This window comes from Peromyscus maniculatus, chromosome X (genome assembly GCF_049852395.1).
Source record: "Peromyscus maniculatus bairdii isolate BWxNUB_F1_BW_parent chromosome X, HU_Pman_BW_mat_3.1, whole genome shotgun sequence".
In the NCBI taxonomy this organism is placed as follows: domain Eukaryota; kingdom Metazoa; phylum Chordata; class Mammalia; order Rodentia; family Cricetidae; genus Peromyscus; species Peromyscus maniculatus.
In genome coordinates, this window is record NC_134875.1 from 73,648,292 (window position 1) to 73,670,582 (window position 22,291).

At 35.1% G+C, this 22,291-nt stretch overlaps 1 protein-coding gene across 1 annotated transcript in view; it reads left to right on the top strand.

Annotated features, from left to right (window-relative positions):
- The window catches only part of Chm (CHM Rab escort protein), a 160,514-nt gene extending 140,528 nt beyond the window's left edge, over positions 1 to 19,986 (top strand). The window contains exons 13-15 of the mRNA XM_006991157.4: positions 5,792 to 5,890; positions 11,471 to 11,631; positions 16,893 to 19,986. Of these exons, the coding sequence (XP_006991219.1) occupies positions 5,792 to 5,890; positions 11,471 to 11,631; positions 16,893 to 17,084 (452 nt within the window). The 3' untranslated portion in view covers positions 17,085 to 19,986. The remainder of the gene's footprint in view (positions 1 to 5,791; positions 5,891 to 11,470; positions 11,632 to 16,892) is intronic.
- The last annotated feature ends 2,305 nt before the right edge of the window (positions 19,987 to 22,291 follow it).

The following is a 22,291-nucleotide window of genomic DNA, read 5'->3' on the forward strand; positions in this document are numbered from 1 at the left end:
AAGGTTTGTTTAAGAAACCAAATTGTGTGACATATGTCAAACTCATTTCCCCATTTGGCACTATGAAAACAATTTTTCTGACCCTTTCACTTTTATAGACAAAACCAAGTATTCTTATTCATGCTGTATTGCATAAATTACAGTTGGCTTTTATGAATATATGTGAAAGATAAGTAAGTTATTAGCCACATCAATCCCTATACATATAAGTTATGTTTTCTTTGGTGATACAACAAACCATAATTTGTTGACTAGCCTGTATTGCAAAATTCCTTAAAAAAAAAAAAAAAAAAAAACCTTTGGAACAGATTTGTGTGTTTGTATGTAGTGAATAACTTCAGTGTATTCTGACTTCAGAACATTGAGGAATAGACTTTTTATCTTTTTCAACAGCCGTTTGCTTACTCTTATTTTATATTCAGGTTTTAATACTGTCCATTTTTAGTTTAAGATTTTATTATCATTAAAAAATTGTGGTTTTAAATAGAGAGTTGGCTTCATAAGACTTTATCAATGGTAGTGCAGATGACCTAATTCCACCCCTTATGCCTAATCGTGAGGACACCAAGGCCTGAGAGAAAAACTGCCTTGCCATTACAGATACAGAAAGCATAAGAAACTGGGGGAAATAAAACAGGATCATATAATCATGCTATGCTATCTCACCCGGTACTCCCAGATGTTAGACTTGTCATTTCTGTATGTACTCCTGTGTGTGTTTCTATGTATTTCTGAGTTGAAATCCTCTATGTTCCTAACCAGTATCTTGTGAGAGATATCAGTGTTCCAAAACAAGTTTTGTGAACAGTTATTTCTGACTTTGTGCTGAGAGAAGTGTGACTTCTGAATGTTAGGTTTCTCTTTTCTTTTCTATTTTCATTGATAGTAGTTGTGATTAGTAACTAGTTTTGCCAGGGTTGTCATTACATTCTGGAAATTGCTATTTTGAATATGATTCCTTAATGCCAACACAAGTCTATATGTATTGATGTCATAGGAATGGTAGTAAAGAATATATTGAGTTATCTTTTTAGCCAAGTAAGCCTTTAAGCAGTTGCTGAATGAAGTAAAGAGAATGTAGTTTGTAAATTTTATATTTAGGATTTGCATTTTATTTTAGTCAGTTATAATATCACATAATGCCTGTGGGAAATGTTGCAGCTTGTGTTGCATATTCCATGTTAATAACAGCTGTCAATAGGTGCTAATTAAATATAATGCTTTTGGAAAATATTTACTCTGCCTGATATAATTTGTAGGGCTTGTTGACATTTATTGAGTGAGATAATTCCATGAAGAAAAATAAACTTATGGAATGTTAAGTACATGTTTTATAGTGAATAGGAGAAATATGACAATATGCTGTACAGGTTTGGCCTTGAATTTGTATTATACTCTTAAGGCAGTCATATATTTCTGATCAAGTATCCTTTGAACACATCTATTTTGATAACCACAGTTAAAGAAGGCTCAAATAAATTCAAATACTATTACTTCTAACATAAATATTTATCCATAATAGTAAAACTATAATGTCCCCTGTAAACATATTCAGTGGAATCTAATTAGTAGTCATATATTATAATAAGAAAGCATATGGAATGGAACTTTTAGAAACCTCAGAGAGCTGTAAACTTTTAACCATTAAAAATTTCTGCCGGGCGTGGTGGCGCACGCCTTTAATCCCAGCACTCGGGAGGCAGAGGCAGGCGGATCTTTGTGAGTTCGAGGCCAGCCTGGGCTACCAAGTGAGCTCCAGGAAAGGCGCAAAGCTACACAGAGAAACCCTGTCTCGAAAAAAAAAAAAAGAAAAAAAAAAAAAAAAAAAATTTCTTTTGGATTGAGTAATTAATATAATTTTAATACAAAAATAATCCAAATACAAATTTTATACAATAAAATTATATTGACTAAGTGATTAATTTTATAAAAATTATTCCATTGAGCCGGGCGTGGTGGCGCACGCCTTTAATCCCAGCACTTGGGAGGCAGAGCCAGGCGGATCTCTGTGAGTTCGAGGCCAGCCTGGGCTACCAAGTGAGCTCCAGGAAAGGCGGAAAGCTACACAGAGAAACCCTGTCTCGAAAAAAAAAAAAGAAAAAAAAAAAAAAAAAAAATTTCTTTTGGATTGAGTAATTAATATAATTTTAATACAAAAATAATCCAAATACAAATTTTATACAATAAAATTATATTGACTAAGTGATTAATTTTATAAAAATTATTCCATTGAGCCGGGCGTGGTGGCGCACGCCTTTAATCCCAGCACTTGGGAGGCAGAGCCAGGCGGATCTCTGTGAGTTCGAGGCCAGCCTGGGCTACCAAGTGAGCTCCAGGAAAGGCGGAAAGCTACACAGAGAAACCCTGTCTTGAAAAAACCAAAAAAAAAAATTATTCCAAATACAATTAATACATGATGATTTTGAGAGATGAACAGAAAAGTAAATTTGATTGAAATGTATCATTTGGTGAAGTGGAAGAAGGTAGAATTGAACATCTATGTAGTGACTTCCATGTAGTTACCATAACTTATGAAAAGTGTTTTTTTGTTATCATGTGCACTACTGACCTTAATGACTATCTGTGTTGTCTACAGATGTTGACAATCACACCATATCTTTTCATGAGAGTAGAGAGAACAGATGTTCCACAGGCGCATAACATGATTCTGATCAAGCACAGAGTCCTGGTTTTTCCTTTTACTAATTATGAGAAATCTGCTTCATTTTACCATTCATCTGTTTTCTCAATTATAAAATTATAATGTCTGAGTGATATGAAATAATATTTATAGCATACAATTAATGCGAGAAATCCATGGAGTCTATTTAATGAGCAGAGGAATTTATTAGGGGATAACTCACTATAGCATGGGTATTTATCATAGGGTCCAGGAAAGCTGAGCTATGTCCCATGCTGATCTTCTTCCAAGATCTTCCTGGTCAGTCCCAGCATCCAGAACCATGAGGGAGTAAGGAGAGAACCGCATACATGCACCCCAGATCTTAAGGGTCCTGAGTGGCCACGCCCCAGGGGTATGTACTTCAAGATCATAGGCAGGTGTAACAGTTACCTGCTACCTCACTGGAGGCAGTGCTTCAAGGTCATAGCTAGAACAGCTACACACTACATGCAGTAATATAGAATAATGATACATGCATGCACAGACAGTTCTGGGATTTTTGAAATTCATTTAAGAATTTTATAACTGCATCTTATAATTTTGTGAGCAATTCTTGGGCAGAGTTAATTTGAGGATGGTGAGATCTCTTGTTACTTTCTGTGCTTCTGTTTTGGTAGGTCAATATCCTGCATTTCACATAAGAAATCAGTCATATTTTACTCATACTCATGTGTATATACAGGTGCATTAGTGTGTACATGTGTATCTTCAAAAATGGGAATAATTAATATCTGCTCATGACAAGGAAATTTCATTAGCAACATATGTTTGTGAAACACTAAGTAAAAGTTTTATTGAGAAATAGAGAAAAATAATTTTTAAAGTTTGGCCCTGCAAAAGATTCTTGAGGTATAAAGATTGATAGTTCAATTTCAAAAATAATCATAATTGAAAAATAACATTAAAAAATCTCTAATACAAGGAACAGTCAAGTGGAGTCAGAGAAATTTATAATTCATAAAGTAACCTGTAATATGACTTTTCTTTGGTAGACTAGGAAGGCTACAAAGTTTGATTTTTTGCTCTCATGTTTAAAAGTTCACCAGGGCTTGGGAGAAGATTCTTTGGGTAAAGTCCTTATGTAAACATGAAAACTTGAATTTGGTTCCCCAGCACCCATGTGAAACACCACACTTCGGCAGTTTCGGTGCTAAGAGGTAGGGATAGATGGGAACCTAGGGCTTACTGGCAAGTCATTCTAGCTGAAGCTGAGAGCCCCCAGGTCCAATGAAAGACACTGACTCAGAAAATAAGGTCCTACTGAGGGACACATCACAATGTCAGCCTATGGCCTCAACACATCCTCACAGAAGAGCTCACCTCCACCTTACACACATATACATCATCCATTTTCTCACACACACATACAGGTCCCCATTTCATTCATAGATATTTTACATCATTTGAATATGAAATTGATTTTATTATGTATTAATTATACAAAACATCAGATTTGATTCTAACATTTGCATGTATTCATGTAATGTGCTCTGGCCATATTCACACACACCTGGTCCTTTTCTTAGTTTTCTTCTCTTCCTTTCCTTTTTACATACTAAGCACTCCCACTTTTGTATTCATGCCCCTTCTCCAGAAATTCCACATATAAAAAAAGAGTGTGATTCATTTTGTTTGGCACAGTAATTTCGAATTCCATCCATTTTCCTATAGGTTACATGATTTGATTCTTTGTGGCTAGTTAAAACCATAGTGTGCATATAAGCTACGTTTTCTGTATCTAGGGAATGAATTTTAATGATGAGTCCTATTTTGATTTGAGCTTTCATTATAAAATTTTAAATATCTTTCCAGGGTTTTTCAAATTTCTACTATTGTAAAATAAACTCTTACAGGAGAAATAGATATGCATTTTAGTGGTATATTTGGAAAAGAATTTCTTGGTATGCTCTCTTCTCTATTATACTGGGTTTTTTTTGCTGTTATTTTATTTTGGAAGATTTATTTTACTATGCAAAGATATGTTTCATTTGTTTAACTATGTAAAGATGTGCTACATTTGTTTAATTATGTAGAGATGTGTTGCTGTTTTATCTTCCCTGCCAAGGCACCTGATTGGTCTAATAAAAAGCTGAACAGCCAATAGTGAGGGAAGCAGTACAGGCCGAACTTCCAGGCAGGGCGAAAAAGTAGGAGGAGGAATTTAGGCTGGGGGATGGGGGGCGAGAGGTGAAAAGAGAAATGATGGGCCAGACAGACAGACATGGAAGAAGCAGGAAAGTGGACATACAGGATGAAAGAAAGGTAAAAAGCCCCAAGGCAAAACATAGATGAATAGAAACAGGTTAAATTAAGTTAAAAGAGCAAGTGGGACAAGCCCAAGCTAAGAACCAAGCATTCATAATTAATAAGTCTCCATGTCTTTATTTAGACCCCAAAGAAAATGCTAACATTTTGTACATATGCATTCAGAACTTCTATCAGACTACACTATTTCACTTTTGTGAAGGGTCCTTGTACATGATACTACATTCTATAACCTCAATATTATCCACGTCTAGGCAATGTGAATTTGTACATGCAAAAATAAGTAATTTAGAATTCCTGGAAATATTGTATGGATTGTTTTTGTTCCTATTTTATGGACTTTGAAGTATTCTATGATTCAAACTAAGCCAAAACGTTTTATGTAAAGGATGGATGATTTGTTGTTAACTTGTCAACCAAGTCTGTATAATAGATTCTTCTTTAGTCTAATAAATCTTGTACTTTGCTCCCTCCCACCACCCTTGGTGTATGTATCTGTGTGTGTGTGTATGTATGTGTATGTGTGTACATGTGTGTGCATATACAGATGATTTCATAAGCTTGACTACTTTATGTTTTGCAAAATTAACTTCAGCTGTTACTTACCTTTGGGTATTAATGTGATTTCTTTTAACTGTCATGTGTACACATTTAATTTTTTGTATGACATAATACATTGGTTTTACCTGTACCCTCATTACTAGATTGTAAATTCATGGAACAGAGGAACCATGATTTGTTCACTCACTACTACCTATTATACTAACTGAGTGCTTTGAATATGAATAAAGGTTGTGATGGGCAGGAAGTGAGTATGTTTTTGGTTTTGGTTTTGTTTTTCAGATTTGGTGCATTTAACTTGTGTGTCTTCTAAAACAGCAAGAGAAGATTTAGAACAAGTAGTACAGAAATTGTTTACTCCATATACAGAAATGGAAGCAGGTAAGAAAATAGATTATTTGTAGTGGAAAGTTAATGTAACATGATATCTCATGAACTGAACTGAACCTGAATTAAAGTTCAGTATTCAGCAATAACTCCCACATACTTATTTAGTAAGGATTTTGAACACAGTTATTGCATAAATAAGAGAAGAAATGTTCATTCTTTATTGTTAAAGGAAAATAATCACACATATAGACAAAAAACATAATTATCAAAATATACATTTATACGCATACATACATGCCTGAGAAAGGGAACGTACTGGGAAATTTCTCAATTAATTTTGGTAATGTTACAGGTACTTTTTTATAACTAGATTTATTTTACAGGATTTTTTGAAAAAGCATACATTCCTTTATTAAAATGTTGATTTAACTTTCAGAAAATTAAAATATTACTTGGCAAGTATACAAGTCCTAATTATTAAATGATTATCTTTTTTTTTTTTTTGGTTTTTCGAGACAGGGTTTCTCTGTGTAGCTTTGCGCCTTTCCTGGAGCTCACTTGGTAGCCCAGGCTGGCCTCGAACTCACCGAGATCCACCTGGCTCTGCCTCCCGAGTGCTGGGATTAAAGGCGTGCGCCACCACCGCCCGGCAAAATGATTATCTTTAAGTACTACTTCTCTACCAAATACTTAGCTCTATAAATGATATCTGTTTCTGACTCATAGTTAAAGAATACGTTTCCACTTTTAATTTTTAAAATTACCACCACCACCACCATCACCACCACCACCACCATCACCCCCCAAAAAAAGCAACAGGGTACAACTAATAGCTCTTACTGGAACAAATATCGCAAATGTAGTTTGTCGGTGGTCAGAAATGTAGTGTGATAGATCTTCCTCATGTATATGAAGTAAAGGTAATTTTCATTGAAGCATTTTCATGCTTGCTTGATTCCTTTGACTTTCTTCCATTCTTCCATTGCTGTTTTCTTTAAATGATACACTTATTCAGATAGCCAGCCATTTGTTTTTATTCCTAATGGTTCTATTTACTCCTTTCTTAATACAGAGATGATAGAGTGAGATACAAACAGTTACATATTTGACAAAGTGTTCCATTTATAGTTGCTAATGTAATTTCTTTGTGAAATCCCCAGTTAAATAAATTCTTTGCATCTAAAAAAGCGTCACTTGAGTTTAGAGTTAGTTCATTTGTGTATATTTTTATTTGAATGTATTGTATAAATGTTTGAGTTACCGTTACAAATTTCATTTCAATGTTATAATATACACAACCAATTTATGTAGAGTCATAGTTTTTATCTTCTGGCTCTAATTGCATCTCTTGCTCATAACCATGAGTATTGTTTTCATTTCTGAAATTTTTCATAGTGTCTCTGTTATAATTTCAGTTTATGACTGTGCCAAATAATACACTAAACATATTATTATTCCTCACTTTTTAAATGCATTTAATTTTCTGGTTTACAAAATCAGGCTGGTGGAAATTACATGTTCGCTAACTAGCATCCACTAGCCATTTTAGATTTTTAAGATTAATCTTAATGGTGAAAGTGATCCCAGTTAGAAATGATGTATTGTTTGGAACCTGAGTGAAATTCTTTAGCAAGAACTATGCCAGAGGGGTCCTCAGGTGCACCGAGGCACTGCAAAGCCAGTTTTCACTGACACATAGGCCTTTTTATCATCAGGATGAGGTAGTGGTCATATTTTAATTAAAATGTCAGAACAAATACTGTTGGAGTTATTGAAAATGAATCACCAGATAAAGTGAGCACTGGGCCATGGCAGGTCAAAGAGGCAAAGTCACCTGCAGAAGCGAACTCAATTCATTTTCCTGCCTAAATGAAGAAGAAGCAACTTTATGAGCAATATGAACTTTTAATACATTAAAACATGTCCTTCTCTTGCAAAAAGCTTGTATTTTTACAGGCTTTTATTATGTTTTGGTTATTCGACAATCATCTGAAACTTTGTGATTTAGAGCATTGTAAATATTTTTTGCTGAAACATAACAGAATAATGTTGTGTGGCCTTTTTTTGCATTTGAGTTCTACATTCTATATGGTGCTGTGCATCATAAACCTTTATGAAAATTAGCCTAGTCACCTTACAAGGAATTTCCTTTCATGAAAAGGATGATGATCTCTTTACTACTATAACACTGATTGACAGTGTATGTGGGGAATTGTAGTAAGATTCTGAAGACAATGCCTATCTTTCTTACCTTTCTGGTTCATGAATATCAGCCAGAGCTCTTCAGATTGCCCTCTCCAAAAAAATAATTTTACTCTTACCCACCCACCAGGCTCCTTTAAGCCCATCAAATATCTCTAAATCCTTGTCTACTTTTTAATCTAAAGAAATATCAGATGATTTGTGCTTAATGAGCCTCATTCTATAGAAAAAATAAGGTCATTGTTTACAATGAATTTTCTTGTGTAGAGTCTAGAATATCCTTGTAAACATTGAGAGGTGATAAACTGAGTGGTATGTGAACCTCACTGACAGAACTTTACTGATTTCTTATTTATAATACAAGACTTTCTAATACAAGGTAAAGCAAGAATTTTGTTGATACAGTACTTTAAAATGTCTAGAATGTAGTATTAGGACAGCATCGTCTTTCTGACTTTTTAATTTGTTTTCCCTCCATTCTGCCTGGTTAGTGGAGCTGCCTCATTCCATTGTAGTCATTTTTTTCTCTAACAGCAATGCTTCCGAAAACAAATTTCCTGCATAGATGAAGTGTTAATTTGCTGCCTGGCAAAGGTACTAAATACTTGCTGTACCAGGAAATCAAATGCCATCTCTTAATTTCTTGTTTTGTATTTCAATTTTATATTCCAGAGCTTAAGCAGCTTAACTAAATTACTTACTTGTTTGCTGCACATGACATGCACCTATAGATAGTTCTTGCTTTCATTTGGTTTGACTTGACGATTTTTCTTTTACCTGCTTTATTCAGGATATGTACTTGTTTAATTAACACAATCTTATTCTGTGTCAGCTATTACTTCCTTAGTCTAGCACATCATCTTACTGATTGAAATGAGCAATTATTTATCAGCTTTAGTAGTTTTGACAATTACTTGCTTCAGAGTGCATATTATTTTTCCAGCTCTCTCTCTCTCTCTCTCTCTCTCTGCCTCCAGCTGACCTCCAAGAAAGATGAAGCAATTACATGTCTCTTTGAAGGTTCTAAGGTCAAAGCTTGATGGCTCCCTTGTATCCAGACCATTGATCTTCAGACTATGTCAATTTTCACTTTCAACATAGTTTCTTGTCAAAGCCTTAACCTTTGTGAAATCTCTTTCCTAAAATCTGTAGGGCTATTCATTTCACCCGTCTTGTATTGAATGAAGGCTGTCGTCTGAGGCAGAGAACATTTATGAACTACAAGATAGGCTCACCTAATATATACCTAGATATGACCTGGGCCCTATTAAAGACCTTCCACACCTTAGCTCACTTCCCTGCTGTGGTATTTGATGCCATTACACATAGGTGGCATTTCCCTGCATTATTTGATGCATCACTCATAGGTGGTGTTTTTAAGTAAATTCTCACAGTTTAGTGAAGCTAAACTCACTAGTCAATTTAATAAAAGCCACGTGATTTTAACTGAAATATGTTTCTTACATTCTTTTGTTAATAAGTAGTTTTTGCTACCTAATATGTCCCTGCATAAATTAGTGGTACCTCGGACTCAAATCAGTAAGAGATCCCTTGGGGCTAGAGAGAGGAATCAGTGGCTAAGAATGTCTCCTCTTCCTAAGAACCTGGCTTCAATTTTTATTACCCACATGGTAACTCACAAATGTCTGGAACTCCAGTTCCTAAGGGATTCTATGGCCTCTTCTAGCTTCATCCTGCACATGGTGCAGACATATATGCAAACAAAACACCTACCTACCCACATAAAATAAATAATTATGAAAAATTAAAAACTCCTTATAAGATCACTTCTTTCACTCAGCTCCTAATCTTTTCACACTAATTACTATGAATTGTTCAGAACAAACTAGAAAAACGGCATATTTGCTCTTCCTACAGTAGAGATATTTAAAATGAAATAAAATTACCCTAGGGCCTAGGACATTCTTATTAATTCAATGGCATATTTAGCTAAAAATTGTTCTACATTGTTTAGTAATTCAATAAGAACAGTAACTGGATAATTATACCTTTAGCATTTTCTTGATGATTCATACTGTATCTCACAGAGTTGGACTATTGTCATAAACATTCCTTATTATCAGTATGTAGAATTTTGAATTTTTGGCAGAGTTGGGCAAGAAAAAACTATAATCAATACATATATTAACAGCAATATTTTCTGTCTTCAACCAAAGAAACTTTAATTATAACATTTTAAAAGAAGAGAGGCAGAGCAATGATCATTACTATAATAAGAAATAGGCTGTAGGAATTGAGGCTAACAAGATTGGACCTTTCTATAAACACTTTATATTTTGATTATTGAGAATAGAACTAAAATCAATTCATAAGTTATTTAATGTATGTTTTTTGTGTGCTATGCCCTGCATTAGGAGAAATTTTTAAAAACAGGAGAATCAGAACTAAATACTCCATCTGTGTGTACCCAGATCCTATGTCATTGCCTAGCATGCATAACGGTTGGCTGCTATTCAGTGAGGGAACTTGTACACAAAATGACATTCAACCTATTGGCCTCATTTTTTGGTAATTGTTTTGTGCTTGTTGTTTCCCATTAATTTTGTGATCCAATAACATAAAGCATTAGAATGAGAGTTAGAATATATCATTTTAAATTCTGTATGTTAAGTAATATTTTTAGAGATATTATTCATATGCCATAAAATTTTCACATTTTAAGTAAAATTCCAAGTTTTAAAAGGTATATTCACAGAACTGTCTAAACATCTCTAGAAACAACTACAAAACATTTGTTTCTGCCCTCTGCCAAAGAAACTCCATATCCATAAATAGCGACCTGACCTTTGTCCCAACCCCTTCTCCCTGACCTCTAAGTACCCATTAATTCCTATCTCTATTTACTATGCTTTTGTTTATTCTGAATAATGTCATTTTCTATAATTATCATTTCATATGTATATACTATTAAGTTACTATATAGCATTAAGTTGTTTTTCTATGTGAAACATGATTTATGGTAACTTTTCACTTAGAGGAGATAATTTAAAGGTGGGTATGATTTAAGAACTTTAATATTTTGTTGGATTCGTTTATTTATTTGTGTGTTCATGTGTACACAACACTGCACATTTGGTCAGAGGACAATTCAGGAGTTGTTTCTCTCCTTCCGTCATGTGAGTTCCAGAGATTGCACACCAGTCTTCAGTCTTGGTAACCAGTGTCTTAACCAGCTGAGCCATCTTGCCAACCTTTCAAAATAATTTCTAAAATCTAACTTGTCCTGGATTGAAAAGCGTTCATTGTTTGAAATGCCATATACTTCCCTTAGAGTTTGTGTTTTCGCATTCAATAATCCCTTATATATAAAAATGTCCGATTTAGTATAATGTCATCATAGCTTTATTGATATTTGCCCGTATAGTAAATTATGTCTTTCAATGTGATAAAATTTATTTCTACCACTAGAAAATGAACATGTTGAAAAGCCAAGGATTCTATGGGCACTCTACTTCAATATGAGAGATTCTTCAGATATCAGCAGAGATTGTTATAATGATTTACCATCCAATGTTTATGTGTGCTCTGGCCCAGACTGTGGTCTAGGAAATGATAATGCAGTCAAACAGGTAAGGCATTGGTGTTTCTCAGTTTTGTATTAAGAAATTGACACAGAGAAACCCTGTCTCTAAAAACCAAAAAAAAAGAAGAAAGAAAGAGATATACTGGGGTAAGTGAGTGGTTTATCCTCTTGGGAGGAGGGAAAAGAAAATAGTAAAACATCTTTCTTTCTCATTTAACACTGTTTGGCTTTTTTTTCCCCTGTGAACTACAGTGCTACGTTAAATATACTTTTATCAGCTATTTTACCTCCTTGAGTTATATAAGGAATTATAAAGGCTTATTTATGAGTACTACTTTGAGAATAAATAATGAAGATATTAGAAATACATATTCTTAAAATGAATTTAAAATGCCTGTATTCTTAAATAATGCTTCTAATAGAAACAGTTGGATTATTGGTGCATATTTTGAAAAAAATAAATGTTATTCTGCAACAACCTGAGCCATTTCTAGAAGGGTAGAATGAGTAAAGTATATAAGATAATTTTATAATGCTCTAATGCATTTCTTAATCTTAGAAAAGAATGAGTGATGTCATTTTATATAATGAACATAACACCATTAATGTTTTGACTCAATCCAGTGCCCCAAAGCTGCTGTTATAGTTGCCAAGAAGTATAATAAATCTACATGGGCTAGTCCTAGGTAGAGCTGTGAAGAAGTACCCACTTATTCTAGGCGCCAAAGGTACATTCTGATTCCATTAAGCAGAAGTTCCTTAGGGCATATTACAAAACCTGTTTTTTACCTTGATAGGAAAAAAAAGAAGAGAAGGTATGTTTTGAGACACATGTGTAAACTTTTGTCAGATGCTTTTGGCACATCCATCGTTTAGTCAACAAGTAGATGATTTAATATTGTTTTTGGTTTTTAGTAAATTTTGTTCTTCATAGTTTCATATATGTACATTGTGTATTCTAAATACTTTTAATCTACCCATTCCTATTTCCTTACCAACCCTGTCGGTAATCCCCTTACTCACAAACGTGCACACTACAAATCTCTTTCCCCTATTTACCAGTTTGGGATTTGTTTAATACCCCCATGTAGTTTGGATAGGGCCAAGTATGTGACTAAGTTTGAAACTAACCTTGAGGGCCTGAACTAGTGAGTATGCAACTAGATACTCTGCCTCCCCAATCCTAAACTCTATTGGTTACTAATAGATCAGCAGTAAGTGGTAGACCCCCTTCAGTCTCATCTCCTTCCATACCTCAAAGGTATGAGGGCCTAACTTTTGTGAGTTCATGGTTGCCATGGCTATATCTTTCTTACTTACAAAATGGTATTTCACATCTTCTTTCCACCCCTTTGTCTGCAGTTCCCTGAGCTTTGTGGAGTGTATGTGTGTATGGGAGGGGTTGACTCTAAGACCACAGAAGACCATGGATTCAATTATATTATCACCAGTAACAGTGAGTTTAGTACCAAGTGGTCTTACTGAAACTTTAAAAATCTCTTTTGGCCGGGCGGTGGTAGCGCACGCCTTTAATCCCAACACTCGGGAGGCAGAGGCAGGCAGATCTCTGAGTTCGAGGCCAGCCTGGTCTCCAAAGTGAGTTCCAGGAAAGGCGCAAAGCTACACAGAGAAATCCTTTCTCAAAACAAAACAAAAATCTCTTTTGGTACAGCAGTAATGCTATGAACAGTGTGAACCAACCTTTGCCATAATTTTATATTTCATCATTAGAGTCTAATATTGGTCCTGGAAAATTATGCTAGGTCCTGAATGATGTCAAACGTACAGGAAATTACAACTCCTACCCATAGCTCAAGATTTGCATTGTCTTAAACTATTAACTTCGTTTTTACTTTAGTGACCCATTTTTCATGAAAGAAGAAAATTTCAAAAAGCCTTTAGCCAATCAACTTAGGTTGGTATTTTTTCCTGAGTAAACAAACTTTGTTTTAAATCAAAATAGTTGAATTTTAAAATAAGGACTTAAAAGTGCTTTTGTGAGCTATACTGCATACTAGAAGATTACAGGTAAGAGGCTATTTTTTTTAATGCAGTAATTTGCTTCACAAAAAGATAACTTTCATAGGTTATATGAAATATAATGAAGAAAACACCATTAATGTTTTTTGAATGCTCATTAACATGTTACATCTCATATCCACTTGAGGAAAAATATGCCTTTAAAGAACATCAGTAATATTTATAAATTGCCAATTTATTCTGATAAATTGAGCTCTAATTCCAGTGTATCATCATGTGGTTATCTCAGTCACCTGAGATACTGGCAACTTCTGTTTTCTAAATAAGGAAATTATTCATGAAAGCTCTCAGAATATTATCATGGCTTTGCCTATGTAAAATGCAGAGGCCTCTGCAGAGTTGTAATATATTTCTTTCTCAGCTAAAGTTATGCATTTTAACATTTGGAAATTTTGCACCTCTTACCTGTTAATGCATAGAGATTGAATATATAGATCTGACTTTCTTGTGTATATGTTACAGCTTATGATTTTAGGATGCACTAATGACTTACACACTGATAATACTACTTGATCTGGCTTTAGAAGCCACCAGTTCAGTATGTATAGTGACCATGAAAACCTTGTATGGTGGGACATGATAAATCAAATCAAAGACAAACACTGCAGATGGAGAGAATAGCATCTTGACCTGCACAGGATGTAAACATTGTGTTTTAGAAAGTCCAAATAACCACTTCTTAGTGTAGCAAAACATGAGATCTGGAGGTTGAAAGAAATGATAGAAGGTAGGACCAGAGAAAGTAGGCTGAAAGAGTTTATAAGGTAATAGCTAGGACTGTCACTTTTATCTTGTCAGTAATGGGGTGATTTTAAGCTGGGAAGTGGCATAAAGAGAATTTTGTTTTCCATAAGCACCAATGAGAGTCGCATAGAGATAGATTATGGTAAGAGGCAGGGTCCTTGAGGCAAGACGACTACTCCGATTTACAAACTGTCTCTTTGACAGATGGTGCCTGCTGGAACTTTGTCAGTGGGGAAAGAACAGAGTTTAAGAAACAGAAAATGTCACACATGGGGGAGGGTCTTGGACCTACCTCAGCTGATTGTGCCAGGCTCTGCTGACTCCCCATGGGAGACCTTGACTTGGAAAATTTGGAGACGGGGATTGTTGAGGGGGATAGCTGGGGGTGGGAAGAGGAAAAGGGGGAGGGGGTATCTGTGGTTGGTATATAAAGTGAATAGAAAATTTCTTAATAATAATAAAAAAAGAAAGAAACAGTCCAGTCAATCCTCAGGGGAGTATTTGCCATGAAGGAGATGAGAATGGGGGGGGGCCCCTTGGGGAAAGGCGCGGGAGGGGGAGAACAAGGGAATCCATGGCTGATATGTAAAATTAAATTATAAAATAAAATTTAAAAAAAAAGAAACAGAAAATGGCATTCCCATGAGTTGCCATCTGTTTACATGGGGAAGCAAAGGGGAGGGAGAAGTTTTATAGACAGGATGGAAATACAGGACAAAAGGCCATCAGGGAGAACTGAGGTGTGAAGTAGTAGAGGCCTTGATGTAGTTCTTCAAGCCTCTACAGTAGGAGCCAGGAATCTCTGGCAAAGGCATATACTGAATTCATAGGATGAAGAGCAAAGTAAGCATGTCTGGTATTTAATTGAGATATTTGTTTGTAGTAGACAGCACAGAGTTAACTGTGATCACTATGCAGCACATTAGATCCACAACAGTTAGTCATTTTGTCACTAAAAGTTTATATCGTCTGTTCACTATTTCCTTATTCCTCCACTTTATACTTCAAGAGACCAGATGTTAAGTGTTCTAACTATGAACATCCAAAATGGTAGCTATGAATGTTTTTGTTTTTAATTAGAATAAAAGGTATTTCAGATCATTGTGGAATTTTCAAATAAAACTTGATTTTTGTCACTTTGAATTTGAATCAGTTTGCTTAATGTACTTTCCAAATCTAAGTTAAGGCATGATTTAGTTCATTTGATTTTGGTAACCATTATACCATGCATGCCAAGATGTTACTACATACATATATATTCAACTAAATATTTCAAATTTTCAAAGTATATACATAGTAAATATTCTGTTTCAAAATGTGTATGTACTTGAAGCATACCTAAAAATCATATTGCTTTCAAGTCCATATTAAATGCAAGAAAATGGCTCTGTTGGTAAAGGTGCATGCCATGAAAGCCTCACAACCTGAGCTCAAATCCCAGAACCTAAAGTAGAAGGAAAAAAACAACTCCAGAATGTTGTCTTCTGGCTTCTACATGTGTGCTTTGGCATGCATGTTATACACATATGTAATAAAAAATAAAGAATTCAAATCAAACTCTCCACCAAACTCTCGGGAATATCATCTTTAATCATCTAGTGAAGGTGTCCAGATGGTAAATATTTAGTTTATAAAGCCTGTGTACTCTTCATTGAAACTTCTCAGCTCTGCTATTAAAGAGAAAAGGCAGCTATAGATAGTGGGTGAACTAATGAGAATTGTGTTCCAATAAACTTGTATCTAAAAAAGCAAGAGGTGGTCTGGGTTGGACCTGTGGGCCATAGATGGTCAAGTTTTGGCCAAATAGATGTCTTTGCATGCTGTGGGGGGAATAATGCTCTTGTACACTGTAAAGATTTTTCACTTGAATTGGTTTAATAAAATGCTGATTGGCCAGCCAGTAGCCAGGCAGGAAGTGCAAGTGGGGCAATCAAACTAAGAATGCTAGGGAGAGGAAGGGCGGGTAAGGAGAAGCCAGCAAGCTGCCCAAGAACCAAGATGTGAAAGTACTGATAAGCCACCGGCCATGTGGCGATACATAGATTAATAGAAATGGGTTAATTTAAGATGTAATAAGCCTGAGCCATAGACCAAACCATTTGTAATTAATATTAAGCCTCTGACTGGTTATTTGGGAATAGGCAGACAGGAGAGGTTCATCCAACTACACTTGCATGTGTATTACAAAGAAGGGAGAAGCAGTATAGGAAACCAGTGTGTTCTTTAACACCTTAAAATGACTCTTCCTTACCAGTTGCCTCGAGTAGAAGCTCCCTAGCATGACACAAAGCTTTAACAGTGAGGTGATTATTGTGACTTGGCCATATTTACTATCTGTTTATTATTAGCCTCATGTTTGCTTTTTTAGTCTCTTACCTTGTTCTACTAAACTCAGCCGCATATACTGGTTAAAATCTGTTTACTTAAGTTTTTAAAGATGTGATTTTTTTAGATAGTGCCACAAATGCACATACATTTTAAGCTGATGTCCAAAAATTAATTTGTCCTTTCATCCTTGACTAGGCAGAAACACTTTTCCAGCAAATCTGCCCAAATGAAGACTTCTGTCCAGCCCCACCAAATCCTGAAGATATTGTCCTTGAGGGAGACAGCTCACAACAAGAAGCTTCAGAATCCAGTGTCATACAAGAGGCCAACTCAGAGATTCCCAAGGAAAGTACAGACCTGGGAAACCCAGAGGAGCCCTCTGAGTAGTGCATATGCCTCAGACTTAATATCCTAACTTGGAAATTCCTCTTGGTTTCATAGTCTTCTTGATGGAAGGAATATATGAAATCTTTTAGAAAACAACAACCAATAGGCAAAATTACAAGAAGAAATGAGTCCCAGAAATTTAAAGGGGAATTTTCTTCAAAGAGAGCATTTCCAGGAACATAAAACACTTGTAAAGCACATTGACTTGCCTGTTTTAAGATAACAAACCTGTAAGATTAGCAAATAAAAAATATAAATGGACTGATTCCTAGGAATGTAGCTATGATGTGAAAGGGATCCTATGCATAGTTAGTAATTATGTGGTGTTCACATAAATTTGTTTGCCACTTGGGATCTTTTTTGTTGAAAGCCACATCTGGAGAGTCAGCTCACATACTTATTTTGATTATTTGAATTATATTTTCACTCTGGGTATGATATAACAGATAAAAGGATATGTAAATACAATAGAGTAAAGCTAAGCTATCATAATCTGGCCAGAAGCCTATATTTGGGGTAAAAGTTGGTTTTATTTTCTATGTTAAGAACCAAAAATGTCAATACTAAGGTGTTCAGATGTTTTGCTAATAATGATTTGTTAGTAATTAGTAATTTGGATGTAATATTATACACACTGGCTAAAGTTCAAAAATGAGGAAATGTAAGAATGGAAACAAACATTTGGAAAAGGTCCTTCATGATTCTACTAAATCAGGGTAACTGATGCACGAACCTCCTTGTTCCCAGAACTAATTTCATTATGGCTATGCTACTCAAAATATTAGGCAAATTGTTTAACTTCTTATCTTCAGTTTCTCCAGATTCAAAGTAGAATACTATGCTTACTATGTCAGAGTGGTTATGAGATAAATGCAGCACCATCTTTAGAATGGTTCTTCTGGAAAAATACTGTTTTGAAACTTTCTCATTGATTGACCTGTGGATAAATATCAAACCAACCTCATGATCACAGTGTTATATTTATTGTGTTAAAATTTTAAAATGCAAGTCTGTTTCCTCATTAGTAACAAGTGGAATGGTCGTTTTTAAAGTCTTAGAAATACTTAATAAATTCATATTCCTCTTCTGGCAACTAAACCTGAAACCATGGAGAACTGAACAGAGTATAACAGTTAATAAACTGAAATACACACTTTACATGAAAACATGAGGGCTATACATTGGCAGCAAATCTATTTGCAATGCCTGCAATTTAAATTTCTCCAAGCTCTGGTGGTCTACTTTCTTTGAGCAATAGTTTGGACCTAGAACTACCTGTAAATAAATAAACAATAAATAAACCCAGTGCTTCCTGTCAGTGAGCAGTGGCTCCAGTGTAAAGCATAGAGTTCTCCATGTGCAGCTAGTTCCTGGCCTGGCCAGGTTTCAGGGAAGATTTCAAAGGAAGCTCCCAGCAGAGTCTTAAGAAATGGAAAAATCCAAGGAATGTTGCTCTTGCTGACCCCTGCAGATTGAATTGAATTGAGGAAGGAGGACAAACATCCCAGATTCCCTGGCTAGTCTTCTCAGACTGCCTGCACCTCCTGCTGTACAGCCCTCTCTCCTCTGTAGTACCCTTTCCCTTTTGTAATGTCACACAAATCAGGGACAGAATCACATTATAAACTACTTTGTCACAAAGCTTCAGCTCTTCAGTCTGTTGTTGTTTCCTGAAGCCCAACTAGGGCATGCACTAAATGCCAAGTACACACCTGTACAGCACCAGGTATTGGTCCTGCCTCTCCATGGCAGCAATAGGGAAGTTTCTCTTAGATGGGGATATTCAGTTGGAATACAATCACAATAAAGTTGCACCACTAAAAATGTTATACTTTGTTATAATCTAGAGTTAAGACCTCCTAAATGTAGCATGCGCATTTACCTAAGGAGACAATTAGGCTAGATAGGTTTAGAATAACTAGAAACCTTTGGACACTGCAGCTATATAAATTGTAGAGCAGCAGCAGCAACTATTGTATGCTTTCATGGCCTAGCTAATACTGTAGCTTTTTTATTCCTTTGATGTCACCCAAACAATCGCGCTTCCAGGTCATTTACTAAATATATTGTTGAAATGCTTCAAGTAGTGGTTAAAAATACCACAAAACTCTTCTTAAAGATTGTAAAGACAGTTCTTCCTATTTCCTGTTGCCTCAGAATGCAATACTAAACATTTGAAGAGCATTTTCTTGTTTTCTTAATTACTGCCAGTAAATACTTATTTTTGCTGTTTTAACTTCAAAACAATACCAACAACAATCATTAAGGTAATGTTGTAAAACCATAAGTTTAACATGATATGAATAAAATTGCTGTTTTACATAATGCAAATATTACAGTAATTTAAACTTTGAAAGTTGCTGTTATCAAAGAATTTTTACTTGTATGTTCAAAATATTTAAATATGCATGCCTGTTTTCTTAGTAACCAAAAATCATATCATTAAGTGATTGATATAAGATCCAACAACTAATCCCATGTTGCTTTTGTATATTTTTTCTAGTTGGTGTGCCTGCCCAAGAAAACATAAACAATAGATGTCACTTTCTATTTTTCTAAAGTAAAATGGCCACAAACATGGGTAACTTCTAGGATAAAGGAAATTTCTAAAATAATATCCACAATTATAAAGTTGATTGTTGACAATTATTAATTTCTGGCAAAGTTGTTTCTAGATTTTTTTCTGTCTTAAATTTTCTTTTCTAGTTTCTAAATAGTAGCAATCATTTTAAAGGAATTAAAACCATTTTCTTGCAAATTATTTATGTACTGTTATTGGTATTGAATAATTTGTCTTTTTGCTCAGTAAACTTTATTATATGTATTTTTAAAAGCATGAATAATAATTTGCACACTGTAACAGGGAGTTTTCAGAGGAAATAAAGACTTTTCAATGCCTTTCCACTGTAGTGGCCTATTCTTTCATATTTGAATTTTGTGTATAGGGTAGAGATGCAGCTGAATGGTAGAGACTTTGCTTAGCAGTGTACCTACTAGAATTTTTCAGTGTAGACAGCCTATTATCTAGCACTTCCACTCCTCATAGAAGATTTCCTTAGCTTATAGTCAGCTCTGCATGTGTTTGATTATAACTTAAGTATTCTTTAATAGGAGACTGACTTAAATCAATGTGTATTGATTAGTATAAAATACTAATCCCAAACACCACTTTTAAAAATATATAAATGCCAGGTAGTGGTGGCACACACCTTTAATCCCAGCACTCAGGAGACAGAGGCAGGTGGAGCTCTTGTGAATTCAAAGCCAGCCTGGCAGGACAGCCATTGCTACACAGAGAAATGCTGTCTCGAAAAACCTAGGGTGTGTGGGTGTGTGGGTGTGTGTGTATGCCAATGCCAATAACTAAAAAGATTGTCTTGGATCTAGGTTAGTCTTCTGCTTTTATACTGTTATTAAATAGTTGTCCACTGTGTGTTTTATTTAATTTGCAGGCATCTACCTACCCACAGTGATAAATTTGTATGGCAGACTATCAAACTTTGAATGGGTTTGGTTTAACTTAACAAAATGTTCTAGAAACCAATATTAATGTCACTATCAAACAAAAGCAGATGGTAGTTTATCCTGAGATCAGTGTTACGGAAGGTTGTGAGGCATAAGCTATGACTTTACAGTACATTGGACAACTACAACCTGCTTTCGCATCTTAGAGAAAGAGAATCCAAAATCTTTTTTCATGTTTGGTAATGAAAACTGGAAATGCATTTCTCTTAGGTGTTTGAATCTCTAACAGCTTATTTGCAGTAGGAAAAATGATTGCTTCCATTCTTTGTATGCAGAAGTAATTCATTAAGCTATGTTTTTTTTTTTTTCAACAAAATAATCAGGGAATACTGGTATTTTCTGTCAATTCCAAATAGTTCATGAAGCTCCTCAGAATGTATTCAAAAGCTAACTAGAATTCTTACAAAACTGGCAATTTATCTGTAAGATTATTAATAAATCAAGACTTTGAAAGCTAAGGTTGATTGAATTTTTAAACAAGTAGCTGTGTTATCCTTCAAGCACCATGGAGCTCATAGAGTATTAACACTCTTAAAAAGTGCTTTGATATGTTTGAATTCTGTTTAATAATAGCTGTTTAAAGCACCAAGCAGTTTAACACTCGGCTTTCCAAGTCCCATTTTGAAGGCCATGTTCTTTCCATTAATGCAGTTTTGCTGTGGACTCCAGTGAGAAGTCCTTCCCCTGCAAGTTGCTGTGTCTGCTCTATCTGGTGATGAGGGTTCAGGATCATTTGACAGGCAATCAGTCATTAGAACTTAAATCCTAGTAGACTGTAGTCTTTTTGCTGATCACTGTAAGAAGATTAATCTGGTAACTCCTATCAATGCTAATAGGACTTGATTGTGTAAATCCTCTTTCTATAAAGTGGATAATCAAACCCTAAAAGAAAATTAGCTAGTGATGTACACTGTCACTGTTCAAGAAGCAGCACTGAGTATCTCTACTCTGGATTTTCACGTGTGGCGGAAAAGCATCAGTGTACCACGTCAGCAGAGATTAATAAACTTGAAAGACTCTTGATTTTCTATTTCCATTTTAATACATAATAGAAACTTGTGCTTCTAAGAACTATCAATATAAATTTCTCTTGTATAAGAGGAAACTTATTTTTTTATTGGTTGGTTGGTTGGTTGGTTGTTTTTGTTGTTTTAGGCAGGATCTCACTATGTATCACTAAATGGCCTCGAACTTGCTATTTACACAAGACTGGACTCAAACTCAGAGATCCACCTGCCTCTGCCTTCTCAGTGCTGGAATTAAAGGCATGCACCACCACACCTGTCAAGAGTAAACTTATTTAAATTAATTTTTTGAGAAGTTCATACTTGAGTACTATATTTACATCACTTCCACTTCCTCCTGATCCCATGTCCCTGTACACTCTGAAATTTGTAACATCTTTAATTATTATTGTTAGATACGCACACACCACAACCTACTGAGCCCCTTTAGTGTTGCTTTTATGTGCTAGCTCAGACCACTTAGAATCAGCCTGACCTACCGGGAAGCTCATCCCTGGATAAAACTGATTCTCCCTTCTCATCAGTCATTGATTGCCTGTAGCTCTTCATCTAGGAATGGGACCTTGTGAAATTTACCCAGTTGAGATTGGTATGTCAAATGATATTGTCATTTTGCAGGTCTTGTTTAGGCTACTATATAGTTGAGATTTCATCAGT